Here is a 23216-nt window from a genome sequence, read left to right on the forward strand (position 1 = left end):
ATACAAAAGATCAGACTAGAGGGCTACAGAGGGTCCTTCTGACTAAGTGGTGACAATACAGATGCCAGGCAACTTTAAAGATCAGGATTATTTCTCAGTATAAATTACAGCATTTCTTGATTTAGTTTTGGTCTTCTAAAAACAGACAAATCCCAAAGGAATAATACATACACAGCAGCCCAGAGTCTGCCTTTAGATACTGTCCAAATTACATACTACTTCAACCAAGAAGACAGCAATACCTCTGTTTCCATTAATTCTCTACTAAAAATCACAGGATTCACATTGTTGATTTCCAGCATTACCTCATGCCTGGGCCTCTCACTGATTAATTAAAACTGTACACGTATAGGAAAAAGAACAAAAAAGCAGAACTGCAGCACTATGAACCAGCGTGTCCCTGATAAAAGAAATGGACTGCTGTTCTCCAGCCCTTTCCATAGGTTGATTGTGAATTGTAGCCAGACAAGATCTCTTTTTTCAAGCTTCCAGTAACTGGCAAACATGTCTACTGTACAGGAAGTCATATTTATAGTTGCATTACTCTCCACAATATACCAATTCTCTTATAATCAGCAGTTGTCTCTAGGCCTGCTAAATGAAAGATCTTTTCCCTTGAGATTGCAGCCTTTCAGTGGGAAGTTTCCAAGTCTACAGTGCATAATGGGTGTGGAGGTTAAAACACAGGACAGTGCAGCCCCTCTCCATTATTACACAGTAAAGACATATCAGGGTTTTTGTTTTTTAAAAAAAAATCAACTCCTGAACACTGGTATTGCAACTTCTGTTAACTACTCTGTTGAATCATCATTTAATTTACGATGTGTGTTTAACTTACCTACTTTTTACTATCAAGCTTTAAATTCCTCTTGGGAATAGACACATGAAGGACTTACACTACATAAGCTTCATTATGTACCTGGGCAGGGCCTGTGAACATGCAGATATTCCACAAGAAATGTAAAGCAGCACACTGCTTCATTAAAGAGAAATACATTACAAACTTCCCCAAACTACTGCAGGTGACAGTTAATAACTTGCTTGTGCATTTTTGCTATCATCCTGCATATAGGAAATTATTAAGAAAAATCCAAACACCTACTTGAAATGTTCAAACTTTCTTCCAGCAACCATATCAGAGTATTTAAAAGGACACAGCACTAGCTTTGGCCAAGGATTCCCCCTCCTCCCTTAAATACAGAGAAAAAGAATACCTCTTTTTTAAAGGAAGAGTTTTTAAAGGAGAATTTAATACTTTACCAAAGAAGAAATTCTTCAAAAGCAAAAAATCACAGCAAAAGTAATTCTTACCTAAAATTGGGAAAAAAAGAGACAGAAGAAAATAAGAAAAATTAAGAGCAATTCCTTGGAGCAATGCACCTTAAAAACAGAAAGAATTCCAGGACAATATTTTACAGACATCATGACAGTCGTGGAACAAATCTAAAGAAAACATGTTAAACCAGAACAGGAAATTGCGATTTCTTTGAAACAATAATTAACCTTAAGAAAGAAATCACCACTAATATAAACAAACAAGTAATAAAGGAAACCGTTTTACCACAGGGAAACCTGTTTTAAAGCAGCAGGACAAGGGAAAATAGAAAGTTCACCAGAAGTGATGGGTCTCCAAAGAAACTTGGAGCAATTCTGTAGTAAGGATCATGCAGACCTAGGCTTGAAACAGGTCCATCTTCAAGGTTTCAAAGAGGAGGCTGGACCACAGAAATTCAGTAACTTTTAAATACAGGACTCAAATTTAAACTGACTCTACTCTCATACTGCTGTCACTTACATGTAATCAGGAGGAGTTAGAAGGATATCTACCAGGCTAAACTGCTTTTATAATCATAGCTTTCAATGCCCAATTGTTGTTATTTATAAATAACTACAGTTACAGTAAGCACAAGCATCATGGTGATTATTTCATTATATTAAGTGGGAATCAGAAACAAAAAAAAAAGATGAAAAAACTTGAACTTCTTTCATCATAAGATGACAATTCCAAATTTTGCATGAGAAATATGCATACAAAATTGAAAACAGGTCTAATGTTTAGAATTTAAAATAATTCTCTTTATCACAAAAACTCATTCTTAAATCTGAAATAGTTTTATTTTTTCTCTTTGAAACTAGTAAATAGTTGCAAGTGAGCAGTAGTCCTTTTGTGTTTACTCCAGAGGGAGAAAAGAAGTTCATAGTGGTGTAAAAAAGTTGTAACTAAAATAAATACTAAAAACAGAAACAATTTTAATTTCAGATGTTAAGACAGCTATCTGCAATAGCAGCATTTCAGACTGTCCTTATTTGTTCTTGTTTATTACACGGGTGCCCTTTGTGGCTTCTTGTATTTTAGCAACTGGAACATACACAGTAAAGCTAGCAACACAACACAAGTTTAGCAAAGGCAGACATAATTGGATTTAAAAAAAAACTACCACAAAAAAGAGCAAGCAGCTCTACAAACAGTGGAACCAATGTGGTTTGGCTTCCCATGAATTTGTGTCTTGTGGGGATTTGAAAAAACTTAAGTAGGCCCACAGGCTCACACCAAGATCTCTTTCTCCTACCTCAGAAGTCATTAGAATGAAATTTGTTGAAACTTGTAATCATCAAAATTTGTTTCTCAACTGGTCCAGCCCCACCACTGGGAATGACTTTCCAAAAACCAGATAAAAGTCCTTCTTCCCTAGACCAACAGGTCAATGAGAGGAGTACCAGATCCAGTAGTTCCATTTTAATGAAGTGGTATTTAAGAACACAAACTTTCCTGATCTCTGAACCAGGTTCTTAATCCTACAGCAGAGTTATCTTCCGTGACTTCTTGTTATCTTTTAAACATGTTTAGGAGAATGACTACAAGATAAAAACCCTTATACAGTGTTAAAATAGATCCTCGGTCAACAAACTTCAATTTTTATCTGCAAGGAGATTTTAGCAAATTCAGAAATGGAAAATATTTGTTACGGAGATCTAAAAGACAAACACACCACCCATGCCTCATTGCCCTCTCAAAGGGAGTTTTTTCCTATCTCTCCTGAGGATTTGGGAAATGGAAATTTCCAAAGCTAGACAAATGGCAGAAAATAACATGTACAAATTAAGAATGTCACAGAGTTGCACTCAGGAAGTTTAAGAGGTTATCTCTGGAAACACCTCAAAGGGAAAAATGGCGGTGGCAGCAATAATGGAGGATGAGAGAACACCAGGTCTATCTAAAGACAACACAAACCCACCAGTTCCCAAGAGAACACTTAGACCAAGAACGAAAATATCTCTGTTGGTTAAGTTATTCACTTTTCTCATGCATTAAACCAAAGAGCAATAAGACATTCCAAACCCCTCCAAATTACCCTGTAGCTGTTCACCTACTCAAGCTCACACCAAGGCTCTGGGCTGGCTGAGCAGCAAGCAAGGAAGGTCAATCAGCAGCAAGCCTGCAAGGGGCTTTTTAGCTACCACTGAGCCAGGAACAAAGGTTCTGCTCTGAGACAGACCTGGGAGAGGGAGAGTCTCAAAAGAAATGCAAGAAATCCCATCACAGAGGCATTGTCTGGGCCTGTCTCAAAAGCCAGGGGGAGCCAAAAGAAAGGCTCCAGGCACAGACCTCTGCACTGCTGTTCCATCGCATCACAAGCATGAACAACCTCTCTCTGAGATGTGATGCCTTCATGGCACAAACTGGTAGCATCACACCTACCCCCTGAGACCATAATTTTCTCCAATTCCACTTGTTCTGTCTGGGGGAGTTTAAAGGGTTTTTTGTTTGTTTGGGGTTGTTTTGAGTTTTTTGTTTGGTTGGATTTTGGGGCGTTTTTTAACCCTGAGATTCCCCACGCTCTGCTGGTATCTTGTAATAAGAGGTTGCTCCCCTGATGAATAGATACCAGGAATATGCAAAATCTGAAAGCAGTTTTGAAAAAGCATTTCTGTGTATTCTCCCTGGAAAACAAGGTGCCAACACCCAACTGAAATGGTTTGCTGCAGGCTTCCTATGGTTCTGCTATGACTAATGTACCAGCAAAGGTCACAGGAAAAAACGCATACACAGCAAAACAAAAATACTAAATCTTCACTGGTTTGAAGACTTCATAGGGCTTTCTCTGAATATCTAAGACTCTGATGTTGGCCTTTTGCATCCCTCTATGCATGGTGATCCTTGGCAAAATACAAGATAAAAACTGCTGAAGCACCAAGATGACCCTACAAAGCATTTGAGACAGCTACCTACCTGCACACAGAAACACAGTGTGGCCTGTGGTGCTATCAGACAAACACACCATAAATGCCAACCAAAGAAAAGCATGTGCAAAAGCCACATTACTCCTTAGTTCATCTAGATTTAAGTAGCCCAATAAGTAAGGCTATGAACTATAGTTCTGCCCATGTAACCCACCCTTAGTTCTTTTGGCTTGGTACACTTGTTATCTGGCCACCTGAGCCAGGACACTGCTGCCAACATCTGTTTCCTGCCTTCTGGGCCTTTCCTCAATCAGAGCTTCCTCTGGATTTGTGAGTTTGCCTGAGCCAAGGAGCCATCAGAGCTCAGTCTCTCCCAAAGGGCTGTTTGTCGCTTTGTGCAGCAAAAGGCAACTACAACTTGAGGAACTGGAGAGTGGAAAATGTCCTGCTTCACAAACCTGTGGCTGAAATGAAAGTACAAGTTTTACAGGACAGTTTCTTTTTTCACTTCTACTTCATCCTGTGCCTTTCAATTTTGAAAAAAACCCCAACTTTTAAGATTTGTTTGATTACTGTTCTAGCTGAAAGCACAAAAGAAGAGGGGATCAGACAAAAAGCAAAAACTAAGTTCCACAGCCAAGGAACTGGCTATTTAGTCAAAAGAAAACAAAAGCCAGAAATACCATTTCACTGCTCAAACTGAAAGACAGATTCTAGAAACACAGCTTACATAAAGGCACGTGTCAAACAATATGCTTATTTTTTGCCTAAACACTGACTCACTGAGTAAAATCTATGTTAGTCTTTTATGTAAACAGGTCCTTTAAAAGCAGTAAAATTAAATACAGCCAACATGAAGCTGGACGTGAACTTTTGCCATCCCCATTCAGGGATCTTTGTAATTATAATCATTAACTCCACTACCATGTACTGCAATGTATTCAGAATGTGCTCCACATTGAGAACTCTGAGATTTTTTTTTAATGATGTTTACATTAGGAACTTACTGATGTGATGCACCTTTTCAGATTGAAAGATCATAGGATGAATTTGTTTCCTTTAAGAGATGTTTGCAAAATGCAATCAGAAAGTCCATATAAAATTGTATCTCATGCATCACTATGGCCTTTATTAGAAGTAGCTCAGCCTTATAGAACTAAGTTGGTTTGGGTTTTTTTCCGGCTAATTACTCACTTTAACAATGCTTTTCTTCTAAGGCAACGTTATTTCCAAGAAATGTAACTTATCTATGTATCAAGGTTGTTTACATTCTACACAAATGTTACAGTCTCAAGCTTTCTTTTTTGAAAATGTCAAAAAGTAAAGGGCATGATGCTGTGTTTGTAAAAACATTACTTATTAACAGACTGAGTCTCATGGTATTTTAAGTTTCCCACAAGACATTTTTCTGTCTATCATTTTGGAACTTTTTCCCACACATCATGTTCCTGATACAGGCTTTAGCAGGTTGTGAGATATGAGCTGGCTGGAAAACTATAGCTTGCTTTCAGCATGCTCTTGTACAGTTAAACATTAAACACTTTTTGCACAATATAATTCAGACTGAGCAGCTCACTCTGAGAGAAGATGACAGTTTCAGCTGAGGAAAGCTGAAGACCCGAAGAATGTCACAAACATTGTGACAGTTTTACAGAGAAAACAAAGGAATCTTGAAAAAATCATCAACATCACTTGCACATTCTACACTGACTTCATTCTGAAGTCCTAAGAGAGACTGGAGAGCATCTGACAGTTAAAGGACAACAAACACAACCAGGAGAACAAATGCCCTCTCCAGGTACAAGAGAGGCCCAATCAGCCAGCCCGCCATAAAGGCACTGACCAAGGCTTGAAAGTTATCAGAGAATATGCCCAAGTTTTCTTGATCAGTAAGTTCAATTTCCCAAGTACTTCATTAAGCAATCAACAGGTGAACCAAGTTTGATGGGAGCCACGGTACCTGGCAGCCCAAGAAAGTTTCTAAAGCTGGAGACAGCACCACAAACAGGCTGTTTGTATTTTGTAAGCTTTTATCTGTACAAATACACAAGAAGAGACAGGAGACTTTACTGACAGATGGCAATTGACTCATGGTACTGTTGCAAAGCTAACTAATGTCATAACACTATCACTGCTATACACATGGATGTGAAAAAGACTCTAATTGATAAAAATCAGAATTCACGTAAGGAGAGAAAGTTTCTGAAGCTATGTGGATCACAAATATCTAATGGCACTTTTCACTTAGCCTTATGGTCAGCTATCTGCAAAAAATGTATTTAATGTTTCATAAACACAGAGTTTAAAACAAAAGTGCTCCTAATCAGATCTGGCAGGAAAGGGAGAAATGCATACATAGAATGAGGTAAGTGTGATCTTGCCCAGCTGAAGAACAGGGAATGGCAGGGCTTCAGGCCATGACTCACACAGACACTAAACAGTAGAGAGCTACAGATAATTCTCAGGTAAACTTTGCATGAGCCACTACGTCATCCTTCTCTACCCTTCCTGCATTAATCATGTCATTAGTAACCTGACGCAGCCTGAGAAGAATGTCTGATTTACAGGGAGCAGAGCAATGTGAGCAGAACAAACACTTTGGCAGGTCAAAAAAGGAAAGACCAACCTAAATTTCATTTTAGTTTGAACCACACCCTAAGAGAACATGGAAAACTAGAAAAAGAAAAAGCAAAAAAAAGGTATCTTCCCACCATGAGATTGCACGTTTCTTTAAAAGTTCCTGATGAACGAGTTACTTAAAATACTAATATGAAGGATTTGCAAGAGCACACGGATAAAAAGCTAGCCCAAACATGTACCTTAACAAAGCAAAGAGGGAAAAAAGCCCCCAAGCTTTCTTTTGAAGTTTTCACCACAGTTACGCAATTTCCATGTTAGATGTTTTCAAACATCTTTTATAGCGTACAGTTGGGAATCAATTGTACAGTAAGTACAAAGTGTACTCTTGGGATTCACGACTCACACAGGTATCTTGGCTTCTCCACTAAATACAGGAAGGGCAAGGGGAAACACCAGAGCAAGAGAAAAATAGAAAATTTCAGAATTTAAAAAAAAAAATTACTCACTCTGAATTGATAGCAGTCACTTCAATAAATGTGGCAATAATTTAGAATATTGTATATGGCTATTTCACCTTAAACATCTTGAAAAAGTAATGGTCATCTGAAGGAAGGGCAGATCACTTCTATTCATTTTAGGCAAATAAAACCTCCTGTAGATTAATTTAAAAGCAGAATTAAGTTATCCTCAGTTTCATGGAACAAAAATTATCACTCAAAACACGCAAGGGGTAGCAATAGTTGGTAGCAGAAGTGTTATTAAGTCCCCAAGCATTGTTTCACAGTAGCAATTCTCAGAAGATCTTCCACAGAAAATGTGTGCTGAAGCCTCTCTAAGTGTATGGCCAGCTCACTGCATATGGGGTTTTGTTCAGGTTCTCTCAGTGCTTCATCTGCTTCCAATTCTTCACAAGTAGGCTGACTATTTTAATCTTCTCTTTCCTTCCCACAGAACAATCCCTTTCCCTTCACTTTCCTCTCCTTTTATCTTAGCATCAATCCAGATTGATTTCTTAGCTTCGTGACTAAACCACATGGTTTGCAGGTCTACTTTCCAGCTTAAAGTGAAGCTCTAGAAATTGAAATCTCCTTTGTCACAGACCCACTATACTATGGTTGTGAGTTACCAACACCTAAATGTGTCACCTCAGTTAGAAACAGGGAACAATTTTGTCCTTGATCTTATTCCTGACATTCTTTTCTCAATATTAAAAGTAACATACAAAATATAATCAACTGTATAGCTACAATGTTAAGACAATATATAAAAAACCAATGGAATGCAAAATAGCAAAGGAAAGGCATTTATCTTCTGACATCAGTTTGGAAAGTTTCGTCATCATGCCATGACACTAAGTAGAAATCTCTTCTTAAAATTTAAATCATAGAATCATAGAATCGATTGGGTTGGAAAAGACCTCCGAGATCATCGAGTCCAACACTTGGTCCAACTCCAGTCCATTTAACAGATCATGGCACTCAGTGCCACGTCCAATCTCAGTTTAAAAATCTCCAGGGATGGTGAATCCACCACCTCTCTGGGCAGCCCATTTTTTTCTGATCTCCAACTTAAATTTCCCCTGGCAGAGCTTAAGTCCGTGCCCCCTTGTCCTACTGCTGAGTGCCTGGGAGAAGAGACCAACCCCCACCTGGCTAGAACTTCCCTTCAAAATCAAGATGTTTTGAGTGGTTCATCAACTTATTTAAATGGCATGACCCTTTCCCAACTTCTTGCTTTAAAGTCAACATTAACTTGAGAGAAACAAAAAGCTGTTTTGTCCCTGATAGCTGTTCAACATCATATGCAAAAAACCACTAATAAGCCCATATCTCAAAGAGGCAGTCATCTGCCTTAAAATTATTCCCTTTCTCATCAGTTTTTTTTGAAGGTCAGCTAAAGAGTATGTGGGCAACAGTGAAAAATGTCTCAGCAGAATGCCTACAACGACAACCAGGGTTTGCCAGGTTGGTGAGAGAGATCAGTTTCTGCTTCATTCAGCAAAAGTGTTAAGGACAATGTAACAACTTTGGGGTTTTTTTGGGAGGAGTGGGGGTGTCTGGCTTGTCTTTTTTAATTTAAGACCTGAAACCAAAGAAGATATTTAGAGATACAATGCCAAGAGTTTAATGAATATTCTGTAGTGTATGTGAGCACTGCGGGGAAAACCTGCACTCAGATAAACAACAGATTCCATCTCCCCCTGACCTGAGGAGGATAAACCTGGCTCACAGTGTACACCTGATCTAATGGCAGCTCTCAAAACAAACGGATTTCAGACATATTCTTCCCGCTCTGCACCAAAAACTTTCTGTGGGAAAAACAGGCCTCTTCCTTGACAAAGACTTCAAGGATATCTTCCAAATCTGCCAATAGCTTGCATTACGTAGTACACCTAAAAATTTTAAACTGACCTTTGTCCTCTCTGAGAAAGTTCTCTGTTCCAAATGGCCCACACACACTCAGCAGAAAGCCAAAGCTCCAAGAAAATCTTTCAAACACTTAAGGTATCTGCCACATGGGGTGAGCCTGTGTGTGTCTCTGCACACATACTGAAGGGTGAGAAGAGCTTTCCACAGTGTTACATGTCCCACAGCACACATCTGGATCCTTACAGGTCCTTTCTTTGTGTCACTGCTTCCTTCCATGTAAAAAGGGTCTCAAAAATTTACTCACACCTTGGAAGTACCATGTACATGCACTCTGTCACTGCAGGCTGTGGAAAGGTCAGGAGGAGGAACACTGAGCCCATGCAGGATGCACAGCTGCTGCAGTGAGACTGCCCCAAGGAAGCTGCAGCTTCCAGAAGAGAACATGCAGTGGAGCTTGCATGCCTGCTACAGGCCCCCCATGCAAATGAATCATAGAATCATAGAATCCATTGGGTTGGAAAAGACCTCCGAGATCATCAAGTCCAACACTTGGTCCAGCTCCAGTCCATTTAACAGATCATGGCACTCAGTGCCACGGCCAATCTCAGTTTAAAAACATCCAGGGATGGTGAATCCACCACCTCTCTGAGCAGGCCATTCCAATGCCTGATTACTCTCTCTGGAAAAATTTTTTTTCTGATCTCCAGCTTCAATTTCCCCTGGAAGAGCCTGAGCCCGTGCCCCCTTGTCCTATTGCTGAGTGCCTGAGAGAAGAGACCAACCCCCACCTGGCTAGAACTTCCCTTCAGGTAGTTCTAGACAGTGATGAGGTCACCTCTGAGCCTCCTCTTCTCCAGGCTAAACAACCCCAGCTCCCTCAGCCTCTCCCCACAGGACTTGTGCTCCAGTCCCTACGCCAGCCTTGTTGCTCTTCTCTGCATAGTATTCTGGTGGTGGGAACTGAATTTGATATCTTTTGCCAACTTAAAAATCCATCCCTAGTGAAGAAAAACAAAACTGAAGAAACAAAAGAGACAGTGGCTACAGAGACTCCCAAGGAATGTAATGACTGTAACAAAAGGCAACAGCAAGTGTGACAAGGGTGTATTAATGGGTAAAAAAACAGGCTGAAATGACTCAGAGGCAGAATCAAATCTCAGCAGTATTGCCTTAAATCACCTTCAGAGACTGCAGGCCTTCATGCAGTCTGTATTCATGTTCTCTTGGGACCATTAAAAGAAGGGTCTATCTGGTCTCACCTCTCCATCAGAAGGGCACCTTACCAGAACAGGGCAGAACCACCATCCCCTTACAGTACAGCAATCAAACTGTACCTTCTGAAAGAAGAGCAGCAAGTTCAGAGCAGAGTTCAAAGAGCTCCTACCAAACTGCCACTGGTGCAATGCAAATGGTTTTCTTAAAGTAATTGTAAAACCTGGGTAAGAAAATGCTGGTTCAGAGAGTTTGTACAACTGCTATTTCAAGAGTACATTCACAAAATGGATACCTTTAACTCCCCCATCCACCTTAAATAGCTCAGTAACACAAAGATTAAAATATGAATTGAACATAAATCTCAGTTAGTTGGATTTAAAAAAAATACAACATCAATTCTGAAGTCCTACTCTTTTCACTAACAAACCCACAGATTTTCAAACAGAGCATTCTAAGCTGTAGACATTGTATTTATTCCTTGTGCACCACAGAAGAGCCTTTGAAGGGGACAGTCACAATAGCATGATTTTAGTTTCTTTCAGAATAGCAAGACAAGTGCTAAATTCCTCTATACATTTGGTGGGGAGGCAAATGCTTTAGCTGGATGCCTAAAGATGAAAGAGAAAGGCCAGGCCAGAATACACTGAGATCAAAAAGGGACAGTCACAGAATTCTCAGAAATTATGAACAGAACAGAAAAAAACCCACATTTTGGACACAGGTGAGACATGGAACAGACCTCTTTACAGTTGCCAGAAAAGCAACTGAAAGCCCAAAATTTAAACTTGCTGCAAACTATTACTCAAGGAGTGACTCAAAATAGTAAAGAGCTATTTGGTTCTTAAATAAAGTACTATGACAAAATGTCAAGAACTGTTACATTATCTCAGCATGACTTCAGTATCTGTGAAAGCTCTGTAGAATGACTTCAGTTATTTGTGGAAGCTACGTAAGAAGTTTCCTATCTCCTAGCATGGAGGGCTTGGAGAGCTGAATTATAGCAGGAAATCCCTGAGATCCCACCATCATTTCCTTGAGGATTTAATATATTGGACAAGTCATCGGGGTCTTGACAGGTGCATTAAACTCACATCTGGTATTTTCTTACTACCTCCTTCTCTGATTAAAGACAGCAAAGGACCAGAAAGCATCTTATTGAGCCATACTGAAAATCAGGAAAAGATTTTTCTTTTCTCTTTTTTTGAAGCAGAGACAGAATTTCATCATGTACAACAAAAAATTCTCCTTAAAGAACACATTTTTAATATCATTATTACAAGAAAACAAGTTAATTAAATACTCTATGATAAGTCTCCTTGAAAAGCCAAGGAGACAGACCGAAAGATCGACATACTCTCCCGTATCTTGCACCACTAGATGATTTCATAAGGTGAATATTTACACTGCATTTCATAGAAATCTTCTTATCTTAACCAATAATTAGTAAAATAGGATTCTGGTTTTATTTCCATCCTGTATCTGAATCAGTAATTCTTTGGTAATTGTAGAAAATTTCTCAAATTTTTCTTTTTGACTTCAGAGACTAAAGTCCATGCTTCACAACAGATCCAAAATTTTGTGCCTGTAATGTTAAAACACAAAGCTAAGTAAAATGGAAGTGACATTGCAGAGCATCTGTAGTTTTAAAAACTCAAACATGTTTCTTTCGTTAAGAGGTGTCATTGCAGCCTCTGTGGTGTTTGTGATCACATTAAACCAGCCAATAGAAAAGTGATCAAATGGCACAGTAGTATGAGGAAGATCATCGTGGGAGTACTTCAGATTAGCTAACATTGCCATGGAGACAATTCTACACATCCACAAAGCACTAGGAAATTAACAAAGCCTAGGAGAACTTTAGAAATCTGTATATATGGCCAGACTTCACGAACAAAGATTTGGGAAGGGCTCTCCCCACGTGGGTGTGCCCTCCCAGCCTGCAGAGTGGATTTTTAGGTGAGGCACAGCATGCACAGAACTGACCCCACCGTTTGAGTCCTGAGGTCCATTTGCCACGGCCGAGCAAGCTTGGACAGTGACAGTGAAGTCCTCGGGACTGTCACAGCACCCGGTACTAACCGGGACTGACCCTGCTGAGCATCCGAGATGTGACAGGATGGGATGGCAGGGAGGCATTGAACTGCCAGGGGATGGTCCCACTGAGACTGGAACTCAGGACCTTGGGATTCAGAGTCCAGAGTGCTCTCCATTACACCACGGGAAATGTAAGAGTTCAAGAAAGAGTTATCCAGAGCACATGAGCTAACCCAGACTAACTGGTGCCTTCTCCCTCTACTCTGTCATTATCCATCAGGAATACACGGTTTAATACTAGAAATACATTATGCAGTTTTTCACTCTTGGTAATAACTTCCAGAAACAGCAGACAAATAGAAAATATAATTCAGTTTGAACCAACTGTGTGTGTATATTAAATAAGTTGCTACCAGCAAATAACAAAAATATGCCTTCCTGCATCCAAATAATCCCACTTTCTTTCCCTATTTCTCTTCCATCCTTGGATCATCTCCTAAAAAGACAGATCATACTCGTTTCATTCCTCAGCACGAAGCAGGGCTGAGTTCAGTTTCACTCAGGTCTTCCTTCCAGTAACCTCCTTTACCTCCTCATTCCCCTCATCTGAGCAACTCAGTCACATCTCTGTGAAAAAGACCAGCCTTTGCTAGTCCACCATTCAGCATCCCACAGCTCCCTGGCTGGAGGGCTGCACTGTCCAAAGGGCCCTTCCAGAGCAGTGACCCAGCTTCACAAACTGGTGGACTTCCAAAGATAAAATTAACACTGCAAGTTTGAGCAGCTGGAATTTGCTCACTCCTTACCAACATAAACAAATATTTTTCAAACTGTAGAAGAATACTGGAAAAAAGTACAGAAGAAACAAGTCTTTAAATGAAACAAAAAATTAGAGGTTAAATACCTGTGCTTTATTTTAATATTCTTACAGGCATCTGCTAGACTCTATTACAGTTAACCATATCATTCATGTGCAACTTATTAAATGATAGAATCTTTAGTGGATCTATTCTAATTCTCTAATAACATTTTAATACAAATTAATTAATGCTGAAATAAGGACCTCTGCAATCTAAAGAAACTTCTCAGCCAATATTTACTGATGCTTGCAAAAAAATAAGCATTTACTTTTGAATTTTACTGCAGATTCATACTACAAGAGACACAGTTCTGGAGACAACTAAGAGGAAATTTAGGGGAAAATCCCTAACTATCAGCAGGAGAGCTCTGAACTGGTAAGAGTGATTTCTATATGCATGTTTTTAAGTGGGCGCTACTGAAAAATATAAATAAAATATAAGGTCATTTTTCATGTATTAATTTTTCAGTACAATGAAAATAATAGGAACCTGTATATATGACACTTTTTGCAGATAACTTGGTAGAGTAACTTGTAAAAATGTTAGATTTTTCAAAAGCCAAACCATTCCTGCTTTCTTTGTAAAAATTTAGAAGATTTTCTCACACTTCCTACACATACTGGGCATTGCTCTATTTATCCAATTTATCTTTTAAATTCTAAGTCTAGAATGCATTGGGGGGGGGGGGAGGAGGGTGTGATGGGATTTTGTTCTGCTTACTAACAAACTCAGTTGATTAAATTAGTGAAAAACTCACTAGATATTAGAACAGTCTTTGAGTGTCAATGTGAAAATCTATTCTAAGTAGTTCTGTATTTCTCTTATGCCACGTTTTCCAGTCAAAGATACCCTTTAAAAATATTAAACAAAACTATCAAAAAAGTATGTGAATCCTCCATATGTTTAAAAGTAGGTTCATATAGACAGCAAAATCATTATAATTAAATACATTCAGTGGTTAACTCATCTGCCTTTACCATTTGCACACAAGGGCAACAAGCAACGGTTTTCTTGGACTGAAATGATGTTTCTGTAAACACATGCTGGAATTTCAGTTTCATTTAAATTAATGTGTATCTTACAGTAAGTGGCCCTGGGAGAAAGCACATTGCTGATGTCTTTCCATGAAACACATACCTTCCTGAAACACTTCCTGCCTTGCACCCGTGTTTGGATATTATCACTGTTGTCTGACAAGAATGAGGTCAGCTAGGATTTGTACGGATACTTCACAGAGGCTGTCCAGCAGCTCTTTGAAACTGCACAAGCCTTTAACTCCTGAACTGCCTCACCAAAATGATGGAGTCTTACAGGAACACTGGAAGAATAGTAACTTTTCAGGGTACACAGGATGCAATTCACTGAACAGTCTCAAAGTGCTTAACCAAGGGAAATAAGAGACTAAGCTTCTCAGGTGAGCAAAAATAAGAAAGATCACAAAGAGGTCGACTGATATGAAATTAAGAAATGTTACCACCTTTGCAGCAGCCAGGCTGAAACTGGGATGGGGAGGCACAACAACATGATACAGGCACAAGAAAGAGACATACTGTGTTTCAAAAACAGCGGAGACAGGCTCAGGTTTAAAATAGTAAGGTTTGTCAGCATTCTCCAACAGACATCCACTTGTCTGACTCTCAGCAAATAAAACTGTCCAGTTGCTCAGCAGGACCAATAAAGCTGAACTAAAGTTGTATAAGCAGTAAAGAGTCCTCTGAATTTGCAAAGAATACAGTTATAAAGCGATACAACAAACTGCCATCCCCAACACCCTCACAAAACTTCCTGATGTTTTAAAACTAGCTGTCTCAGGCCAGGCAGACTGTCAAAAACTTTTTTAACTCATTTATGAAGCGGCATTCACACAATCACCAGCATGAGCTCTGCGTAAGAATGAATCTTTCAGTAGCAAAAGTTTCATCTGTATCAACCATGCCCATATTTCCCCTAAACGAGCCAGAAGCTGTACCCATGTTATGTTGGCAGTGGGAGGACAGACGGAGCCACAGTGATGCAGTCTAATGATACCTGGCATGCAAGCTTTAATTGCATAAAAGTCAAAGTATTTAATTAGAGTAGGAAGTTCCATTCAGGGTGTAAATTTACTTCTGATCAGTTTACTGAACTCCACTGGCCACCATTTCCACCTTGAAAGCTTTAAGATGATACAGACTGACCACCTCACCAAATCCGTGTTTCTTTGCTTTATTGCTTTGTGACACACTGGGTAAGGGCTCTGGAGGAGAGGAGGAGAACAGCTCCAAGCCACACCACAATCTCTCCAATTCAGCCACAAGAAAAAGGCTGTGAGAGAACAGCAACTAGAAGTGCAGAGTATGTTTTTAAAAGGCTCAGCTATAAGACTAGTGAGAGACTGTGATCATGTGGCACAAATACCCTCTGATATCCACTGCTTCTTTCCTTTTTCACTATGTGTCCACAGGTGTTGCACACAACCTCCCCCTTTTTGTACAGCCATCCTAGTTTGCATCTTCTTTCAAGAACACAGTGATGATTTTGTGATTTAAACCACTATTTGGTTACAATACTAAGGTTGGCATAGTTTTAAAAGAGCAGTGCTCCTCCTTAGACTGCACACTGCTCACACTTGGCTGTGTTTTGGCAGCAAGCAACTTAGCTCATCTGTTATCATACTGTGTATATGTATGTATATGTATGGCCAAACTTCGCGAACAAAGATTTGGGAAGGGCTCTCCCCACGTGGGTGTGCCCTTCCAGCCTGCACAGTGGATTTTTTTGGTGAGGTACAGCGTGCGCAGAACTGGCCCCACCGTTTAAGTCCCAAGGTCCATCTGCCACAGCCGAGCAAGCTTGGACAGTGACAGTGAAGTCCTCAGGACTGTCTACAGCACCCAGTATTAACCGGGGATGACCCTGCTGAGCATCCGAGATGTGACAGGATGGGATGGCAGGGAGGCATTGAACTGCCCAGTACGGTCTCCACTGAGACTCGAACTCACGACCTTGTGATTAGAGTCCAGAGTGCTCACCATACTGTGTAATGCTTCAGAATACACACCAGGTCTAAGAAAGCATTGACAAACTCAACTTGGGAAAAAAAAATATTAGAAAAAGGTCTTTCACAAAACTGATTCTGTGTTGCAAAATGACTCAGTGTGCCTTTAGCTGCTTCTGTTCCCACCTGAGGCAGGGCGTATCCACAGGTAAGAGATGCTGTACATGTACATGCAGGTCTGCAGGACAACCCTCTCTGCTTCCTTCCAAATGGCAACTTTTCAAAAAGCAGCTGCTACTGTGCACCTTATTGTGTACAGTAACTCAAGCTAAAGGCTGAGAAGCAAGTCAACACACAAGAAATGAGCTCAGCAAACCAAGCCAAACACAAACACAAAAGTAAGCAATTTCCAATTACCTCACGTGGCTCATGAATCAAATGAACAAATGTTCATGAATCAAATAACATTCAAATGAATGTTTCTTGTCCTATCGCTACAGTTCCTGACAAACTTAGTTATAATGATTAAAGTATATATTTACTGTTATACACACACATATATATGTGTGTATATATATATATACACACACACATTATTAAAAAACAAAACAGAGGCAACCAATTAAATAATAATAGACCAGACACATTTTGGAGTTAGAAAAATTGCAAAAGCTACTGTGTTTCTGGAGACTAATCCAACAGTTCAAAGTAGTTTGGACAGTAAGGTGCCCAAGACAAACACAAACAACATGTTCTTTAGGGGGAAATTACTTTTGATGAAGTGGGGGAAAATTGTCCGATTTTATAAGAGGCTTACATGAATAATTTTATTTTTTGCTTACTGATGAAACATTGATTTCATCTTAATCTAGCTTTAAGTGCCTATAATTGGCCTTTACATGGCTTATGCATAAGTACCTTAGTGTTAAAGGGGAGAGGGGTCAGAGAGAGGAGAAAAAGGGAAACCAGCTAGGAGGATTTAAGAGACGCCAAACTTTGTGCAGAAAATACAGTCTGAAACACAATAAAATACAATCAAAGAAACTCCAACAGCTAGAGCTGCTTCACCTGATACATACTGGGTGATTTAAAATGTTCACTGAGCCCTTAGCATAAGGTATAACACCACCTTTCCTAAAACACTTGTAGCTTGAGGCATGCAAATGTTCACTGGTTCACACAGTTCAACAAAACAGGGACAAGAAGGAAACCTGAATTGTTTTGCCAAAGCTAACAGGAAAGCAACCCCTGACAGTTTTGGTGTGGGTTCTGCTCTGGAAATGTAAGAACCAGGAAATACAAATGAGGGAAAAATTTCACCAAGTCTTATGAGGACTGCAAAATAATTTCCACAGGAATGCAGAGGAAGTCTCATCCCTTGTGATACCTAAAACTAGATGGAACAAAATAGTGGAAAGTAACCCAAGGAAAAAGCTAATACTGGCATGTAGACAGACTATATGGAATATAATTTTTTCTTCTGTCTCTGACTTCTATTAACATTTTTGTGGCTCTTAAGGCAGCAAGGTAGGACCTTTGGTTTATACTCCATAAACACAAGCCAAAAGCCTCCCACGGTTCCATTTGGTAACGTCAGCTTAACATGCTCAAATATACACAGACTTCTGACAATGAGTCAAGTTCCCACTCAAACATAAATTATGCCAAAAAAAATCCAAGATTATTTCAACTAATAAACACTTGGTTAAAAAACATGTCAAATCAACTTGGTCCTTACATCAATTTAATCACCTCTTACCACAACCATTGTCTAAGCCACAGTGTGCTGCAGGAAGCACCAAAAGATAAAGGCGATTAAGAACATTCTCACAGGGCTCCTCTGACTGTCATCACTCCTGTGGTTGCACAAAGTTTGTGACTCTGCTTGGAAAAGAGATTCTCACAAAACTGAGCTTGTGTTGTGAACATTTTTTTAAACAAGTCAATGTCCTGACACTTGAAGACCAGAATCTGGGACAAATACTGCACCAAAATTCAGTTCTTAAAAGAAACATCAAAGTCTTGTATCCTGTTATGGTACAGAGTTTCAAAGCTCTTTCAAAAGAGTTGTCCTTATAAAAGACACTTCTTCACGAGACATACAATACTTGAAAATGCACACACTGTTACCCCAAGTTCATGCAGATGCTGTTCATTAGCATATTTATTCTCTTTATAAAACTGTGACATTTGGATTTCAGATTTTTCCAAATTCCATTCCAAGTTCCCTACTCAGTTTGTATATTGAACATTAAAAGACAACCAAGCAAAAACATTTAAAAAAAAAAAAAAAACCAAAAAATTCAACACAAAGGACACAACCAAAGTGCAAAGTAACTTTGATATGCTGGATTTATAGATCCTGAAATTGTCTTCTCCAAATGACTGTTCTTTCTAAATTTTCACAGTCAGAGTAATGCAGAAGGCAGAGCTGGTGTCGTTAGCTCTTACCCAAAGGACCTTTCAAATATAAACAGCATCTCTAACAGACCATTCTGACAAGCATTTAGAGAAAAGTAACCAGACAGAAGAAAGGAATACAGTATAAATGCATGTCAGGTAAAACATTGATTGAAAATACCATCCCCAGCAGCATTTATAACAGCTAAAAGCTGGTTTTCCTAATCAGGAGTGAGCCACATTTGAGAGGCTATGCTGAAGTGAACCTTTTCCATCAGAGCTAGCTTTTCCTCTGCAACTACCACTCTGAGGCTAACCATGGAGAAATAAATACTGAATTCACTTAAAACACTTGAGACAGAACATCTTAGACAACCCCATTCAACGGAAAACACATGTATCTCAACACAATGTCCTGTCTCCATATGTATTTCCTCCTACAGAATTGGTGGCATGAGCTAAAATTTCATTCCCACTGAGAGATCTGTTGACTACTCATGGAAAGATGAATCACTCTTCTCAATGGAAATAATGACTTGTGACAGCAGTTAACTTCTCATATATAAAGTATCACATGGGCAAATTACACTGACTCCCTGATGCAAATAATAAGTGGATTGCAACAAAATGCATTTCACTACCCAGCTTTAAGAAGTACTGGAGAATTTATAGTCCAGAGTCTTACCTGTGCTACAGGAAAAATGCATAAGGAAAGCCAGAGGCTGATCTAGTTCTGAAACCTTTCTGAAAGCAGCCAAAAGCAGATGCTTGGACAAAGACAGCAATGAGAGCATCAACAGAGTGATCCTTCTCCTAACATGCTCTCAGCAGTCACTTAAGGATTTTAGCTCCCTTGGAACATTCTGCTGAACTACCACAACCAAACTGTTTCTGTGTGAGTCTCCTTACTGAATGCACTGACAGCTCTGGCGTCAGCTCTATCCTATGGCACAGATCTCTTTGGTTTCCTATGTGCTGGACAATGAAGTACTTCACTTTGTTTCAATTTTGTGGCAAACTAATCCACTGAGCATCCCCTATTATCATGGTATGAGCAAATAATTACTTCCATTTACTCCATGTGTACTGCTCAGGATTTCTGAGTCCTAAATCACATGTCTCTTACACATTTTATTTCACAGTTAAACAATCACGGTCTACTAGTCCTAGGAGATAAGAGCACAGGTAATTTGGTTCTACTTTACATTTTATGGAGATAAGGAATCAACTGCATCCAATACCCAAAATATGTTTGCACAAAGGCATAATGATGCCTTCTGGTTTAGCTTGCTGTGTTAAAGCTCTCTGGTTTCTGAGCAGTGCTAGAGACTGAGCTGAAGCACTCTCTGAACAATGATGAGGGATCCCCCACAAACCCTCTTTGCTAGTTCCTAATAACTTCCTCGGGACTTCTTAGAGATAATTAAATATGCTGATAAGCCATCTAAGACTGTAATTTTCCTGCTACAACTCTGACACTAATTCTTCAGAAAAAAAAATTGTGGTACATTGCACTGAACAAGCTCAAGATCTTTGAGAAGCAACACTGATTTCTTTGGGAAGGAAGAGTGCCCAACAGGGAAGGAAGGAGGCTTTCATACCCCAGTTGTTAGGTACCTAACCAACCAGTCTCCTGTTCCGGAGAAAGCAGGGCTCCTCCCAAGCAGGAATACACCTACAGAACTGTGGCACTGCCCTCTGAAAACCAGCACTATCCCTCTTCACTGCCAAGAGCCAGGCAGGCCAGGCACATATGCAAAACTAGTGTGAAAACCTTTCTGCACACTCCCTTGCATATCTGAAAGCAAACATTTAGAAGAGATGTGATTCTGGACACAGAATCATCCTTTTTAATAAGGTGTTATGGTCTCAGCCTTTACAATTTTCCCTTACAGAGGAGTAAGTTTGCATATAATATGTATACTTAGACTTTTTTAAAGACAGACAATTTCGTATCTGTAAATATATAGGAGCCTTATTTGTGTCCCACAGTAGGGCACAGTCATTCACAGGCTTTCAGACGCTCTGTCCAGTTTAAGCTGCATGGACAGCTCCTGCAAGGCACAGCTGAAACTCACTGGTGGTCACTTCCCCAAAACCATCATACACACATTTTTTCAAGGGCTTCTTTCCTTTCTCCCTTCTGTCCTTTCATCACTTCAGACCACCCTGATGTCCCCAAGGCCAAGGTCAGCAGGTGCAGAGGTGCTCTGTGCTCGCAGACAGGCTGGGCAGGGGCATAGCAAGGGCACACCATACCCCAAGGGGCAGGCCCAGCAAGGATCATTGTTCCAGCATCAGACAATGGCCAAAACTCTGCCTTTGCTGTTGCTGCCAGGCTGGGGAACAGATGACCAGGGTCCACACTTAACCAGGCAGCTGCAAATTCGACAAAGCTCTTTCTTACAAGTATTGCACAAGCCCTTTGGGAAAGCAGCCTTAAATCTCCACAGGGTTACGTCTTGCACAGGTGGCCTGTTTAGCTTCACGGGATCCTGCTCTTAATATTTTTTTCAAAGCTTGCTCACTACATTTATTACTGCAGTTCTGACTAAGCCTCCAAACTATTTTTACGGGCCCTGAACAATAGTAATGATTGAGGATCAAGTTCTGCTTGCTAAACTGAGCCGTATCTAGTCCAGATTCTCAAACCCTCCCATCTCTGACAAATTCTGTTGATCACAGAACATAAAGGATATCAGTTGGGATAACACTGGTTTATCAGATATGTGAAGAACACAAGCACAAGAATTTGCCATGAGGCTTCCTCATCGTTCAGATCCCGAAGAAATGCAGTGCAACAACCTCTTTTGAAAGAGGCAATGCAGATGAAGTAAGGTAAAGATGATCAGGTTTCTGCACCATCACTCTTGTCAATTTTTTTCAGTGGCATTTAAGAACCCTGCCTAGGACCTAGCAGGACATTAAGAAGTTGTATGTATCATTGTTCAAATAAAGCAATACTACACCTAGAATAAACATCTGCAAAAGGCTACTTTCATTTTATCCAAGAAAGACTGAAGATTTTGCTTTACTCTTTTGATGGGCAGCAAAAAAAAAATCAAATATTTTGACTTACTCATAGAAGAACAACTTATTTCAATTGAGTTCCACTTCCTGAAACGAGAAGCACAACTATTTACTGGTGAAGCATTTGCCTATAACCATATGCATTTCAAAGAAATCACTAACTAATATTAAAGAGATGGGTACATTTCAGCTGTGCAGCTCTAATTTGCACAAAGCTGAAATTATGACCAAAACAATCTATGTACATGCTCTAAGATAAACCTACAGTTTGCCTTAAGCTTGTGCAAAAAAAGGAAATAATGATGAACATGTATAAAACACTGTATTTCTGACATTATTAATACTAGTGTTGGAAGCAACAATCTACTTCATATTTATCATACATATGCATTTCTTCCTTACTTTTTCCTTCATTTCTCACCTTACAAACCAAACTGGTCAGTTTTACTTCTCAGTTATCATTAATATACTTTCCCCTCTCCTATTCCAGTGAATTTTATGGTTTGGTGGTTGTTATGGGGTTTTTTGATGATGATGGGGTTTTCTTGATGGGGTTTTTTGTTTGTTTGGAGGGGGGGTTTGTGCATGGGAGGTCTTGTTTCTTGTTTCCTTCTTTTTTTAAGGCTATATGGCAAGAAAATTACTAAACCTTAAAGAGACAACATCTTATTGTCTCTACATTAGTTACCTTAATTAATGTACGCTTTTGATACAAAAGACTTTTAAAATGTTACATTTTGAGACTATACAGACTATATTTTAAGGAAAACACGTGCATTCAGAGTTAGACAAGCAATAAGATTCAGAAAACACAGTCCCTAACCCTGTAATCCAATCTTACACAGGCAGCCCCACAGACCTGTGCCTACCTGCACAAGGAAAGCTTGCAGATGCCACCATATGTACTCTGATGTTTACCGGATATTCTGAATTAAATTATGTACGACAGACCCTCTAACCTTTCATTTAAAAGCCTTACCTTTATCTCTAGAAATTTATTTAGGAAGAAAACTCAAATTTTGGTGTCAGAAGAGTGTTAAGATTTGTGATTGTTCCTCAAACAGAACTGCTTGCATACACAAGAACAACTAGCTATTCAGGGCTGTGTATCATGTTCATCAAGGTAAATCCACTCCACTGCTAACACTTTTTAAATACTTACTCCATCACTTAAAACAGAATTGCTTTGGTTGGAGGACTAAGAAAAATTATCCTCTTAGAGAAAGAATGTAAACACTCAATGCATGGGAACACATGATCACTATATACCCACACCCGCTATGCATTGAAGTGACTCCTTCATAACCACTCAGTACTCAAAGGAGGGGAGGGTGTCTGCTTGGGAATTTATTTTTTTTTCATGTTAAGCAAAAGTTCACAAACAAATTTCCATGTCAGAAGTTTAACCAGGAAGCATCTTTTTCATGTATGTATATACTGTATATATACATATATATATATATATATATATATATATATATATATATGTGTATATATATATATATGAGAGATGCCTGTACGTATGTAATGCAGAATTAGGAGGACACATTCAGATGATGAGGTGCACAG

At 39.4% G+C, this 23216-nt stretch overlaps 2 protein-coding genes across 5 annotated transcripts in view; one reads left to right on the forward strand and one right to left on the reverse strand.

Moving 5' to 3' along the window:
• The window catches only part of CMSS1 (cms1 ribosomal small subunit homolog), a 225945-nt gene that overhangs the window by 111693 nt on the left and 91036 nt on the right, over positions 1-23216 (reverse strand). For 2 of the 4 annotated variants that reach the window (XM_071561213.1, XM_071561203.1), the window contains exons 2-3: positions 21697-21734; positions 1261-1311 (exon numbers count right to left, since the gene is read on the reverse strand). The exons of 1 other annotated variant lie outside the window; for it this stretch is intronic. In XM_071561213.1, coding sequence (XP_071417314.1) covers positions 1261-1311; positions 21697-21700 — 55 coding nt within the window. In that variant the 5' untranslated portion in view covers positions 21701-21734. The remainder of the gene's footprint in view (positions 1-1260; positions 1312-21696; positions 21735-23216) is intronic. One more of the 4 variants, XM_071561231.1, reaches the window with a different exon arrangement.
• Positions 1-23216, forward strand: part of LOC139680995 (filamin A-interacting protein 1-like) — a 122621-nt gene that overhangs the window by 79103 nt on the left and 20302 nt on the right. The window contains exon 3 of the mRNA XM_071574079.1: positions 13527-13615. The gene's annotated coding sequence lies outside the window, so the exon portion shown is untranslated. The remainder of the gene's footprint in view (positions 1-13526; positions 13616-23216) is intronic.

Source organism: Pithys albifrons, chromosome 1 (assembly GCF_047495875.1).
Source record: "Pithys albifrons albifrons isolate INPA30051 chromosome 1, PitAlb_v1, whole genome shotgun sequence".
Classification (NCBI taxonomy): Eukaryota; Metazoa; Chordata; class Aves; order Passeriformes; family Thamnophilidae; genus Pithys; species Pithys albifrons.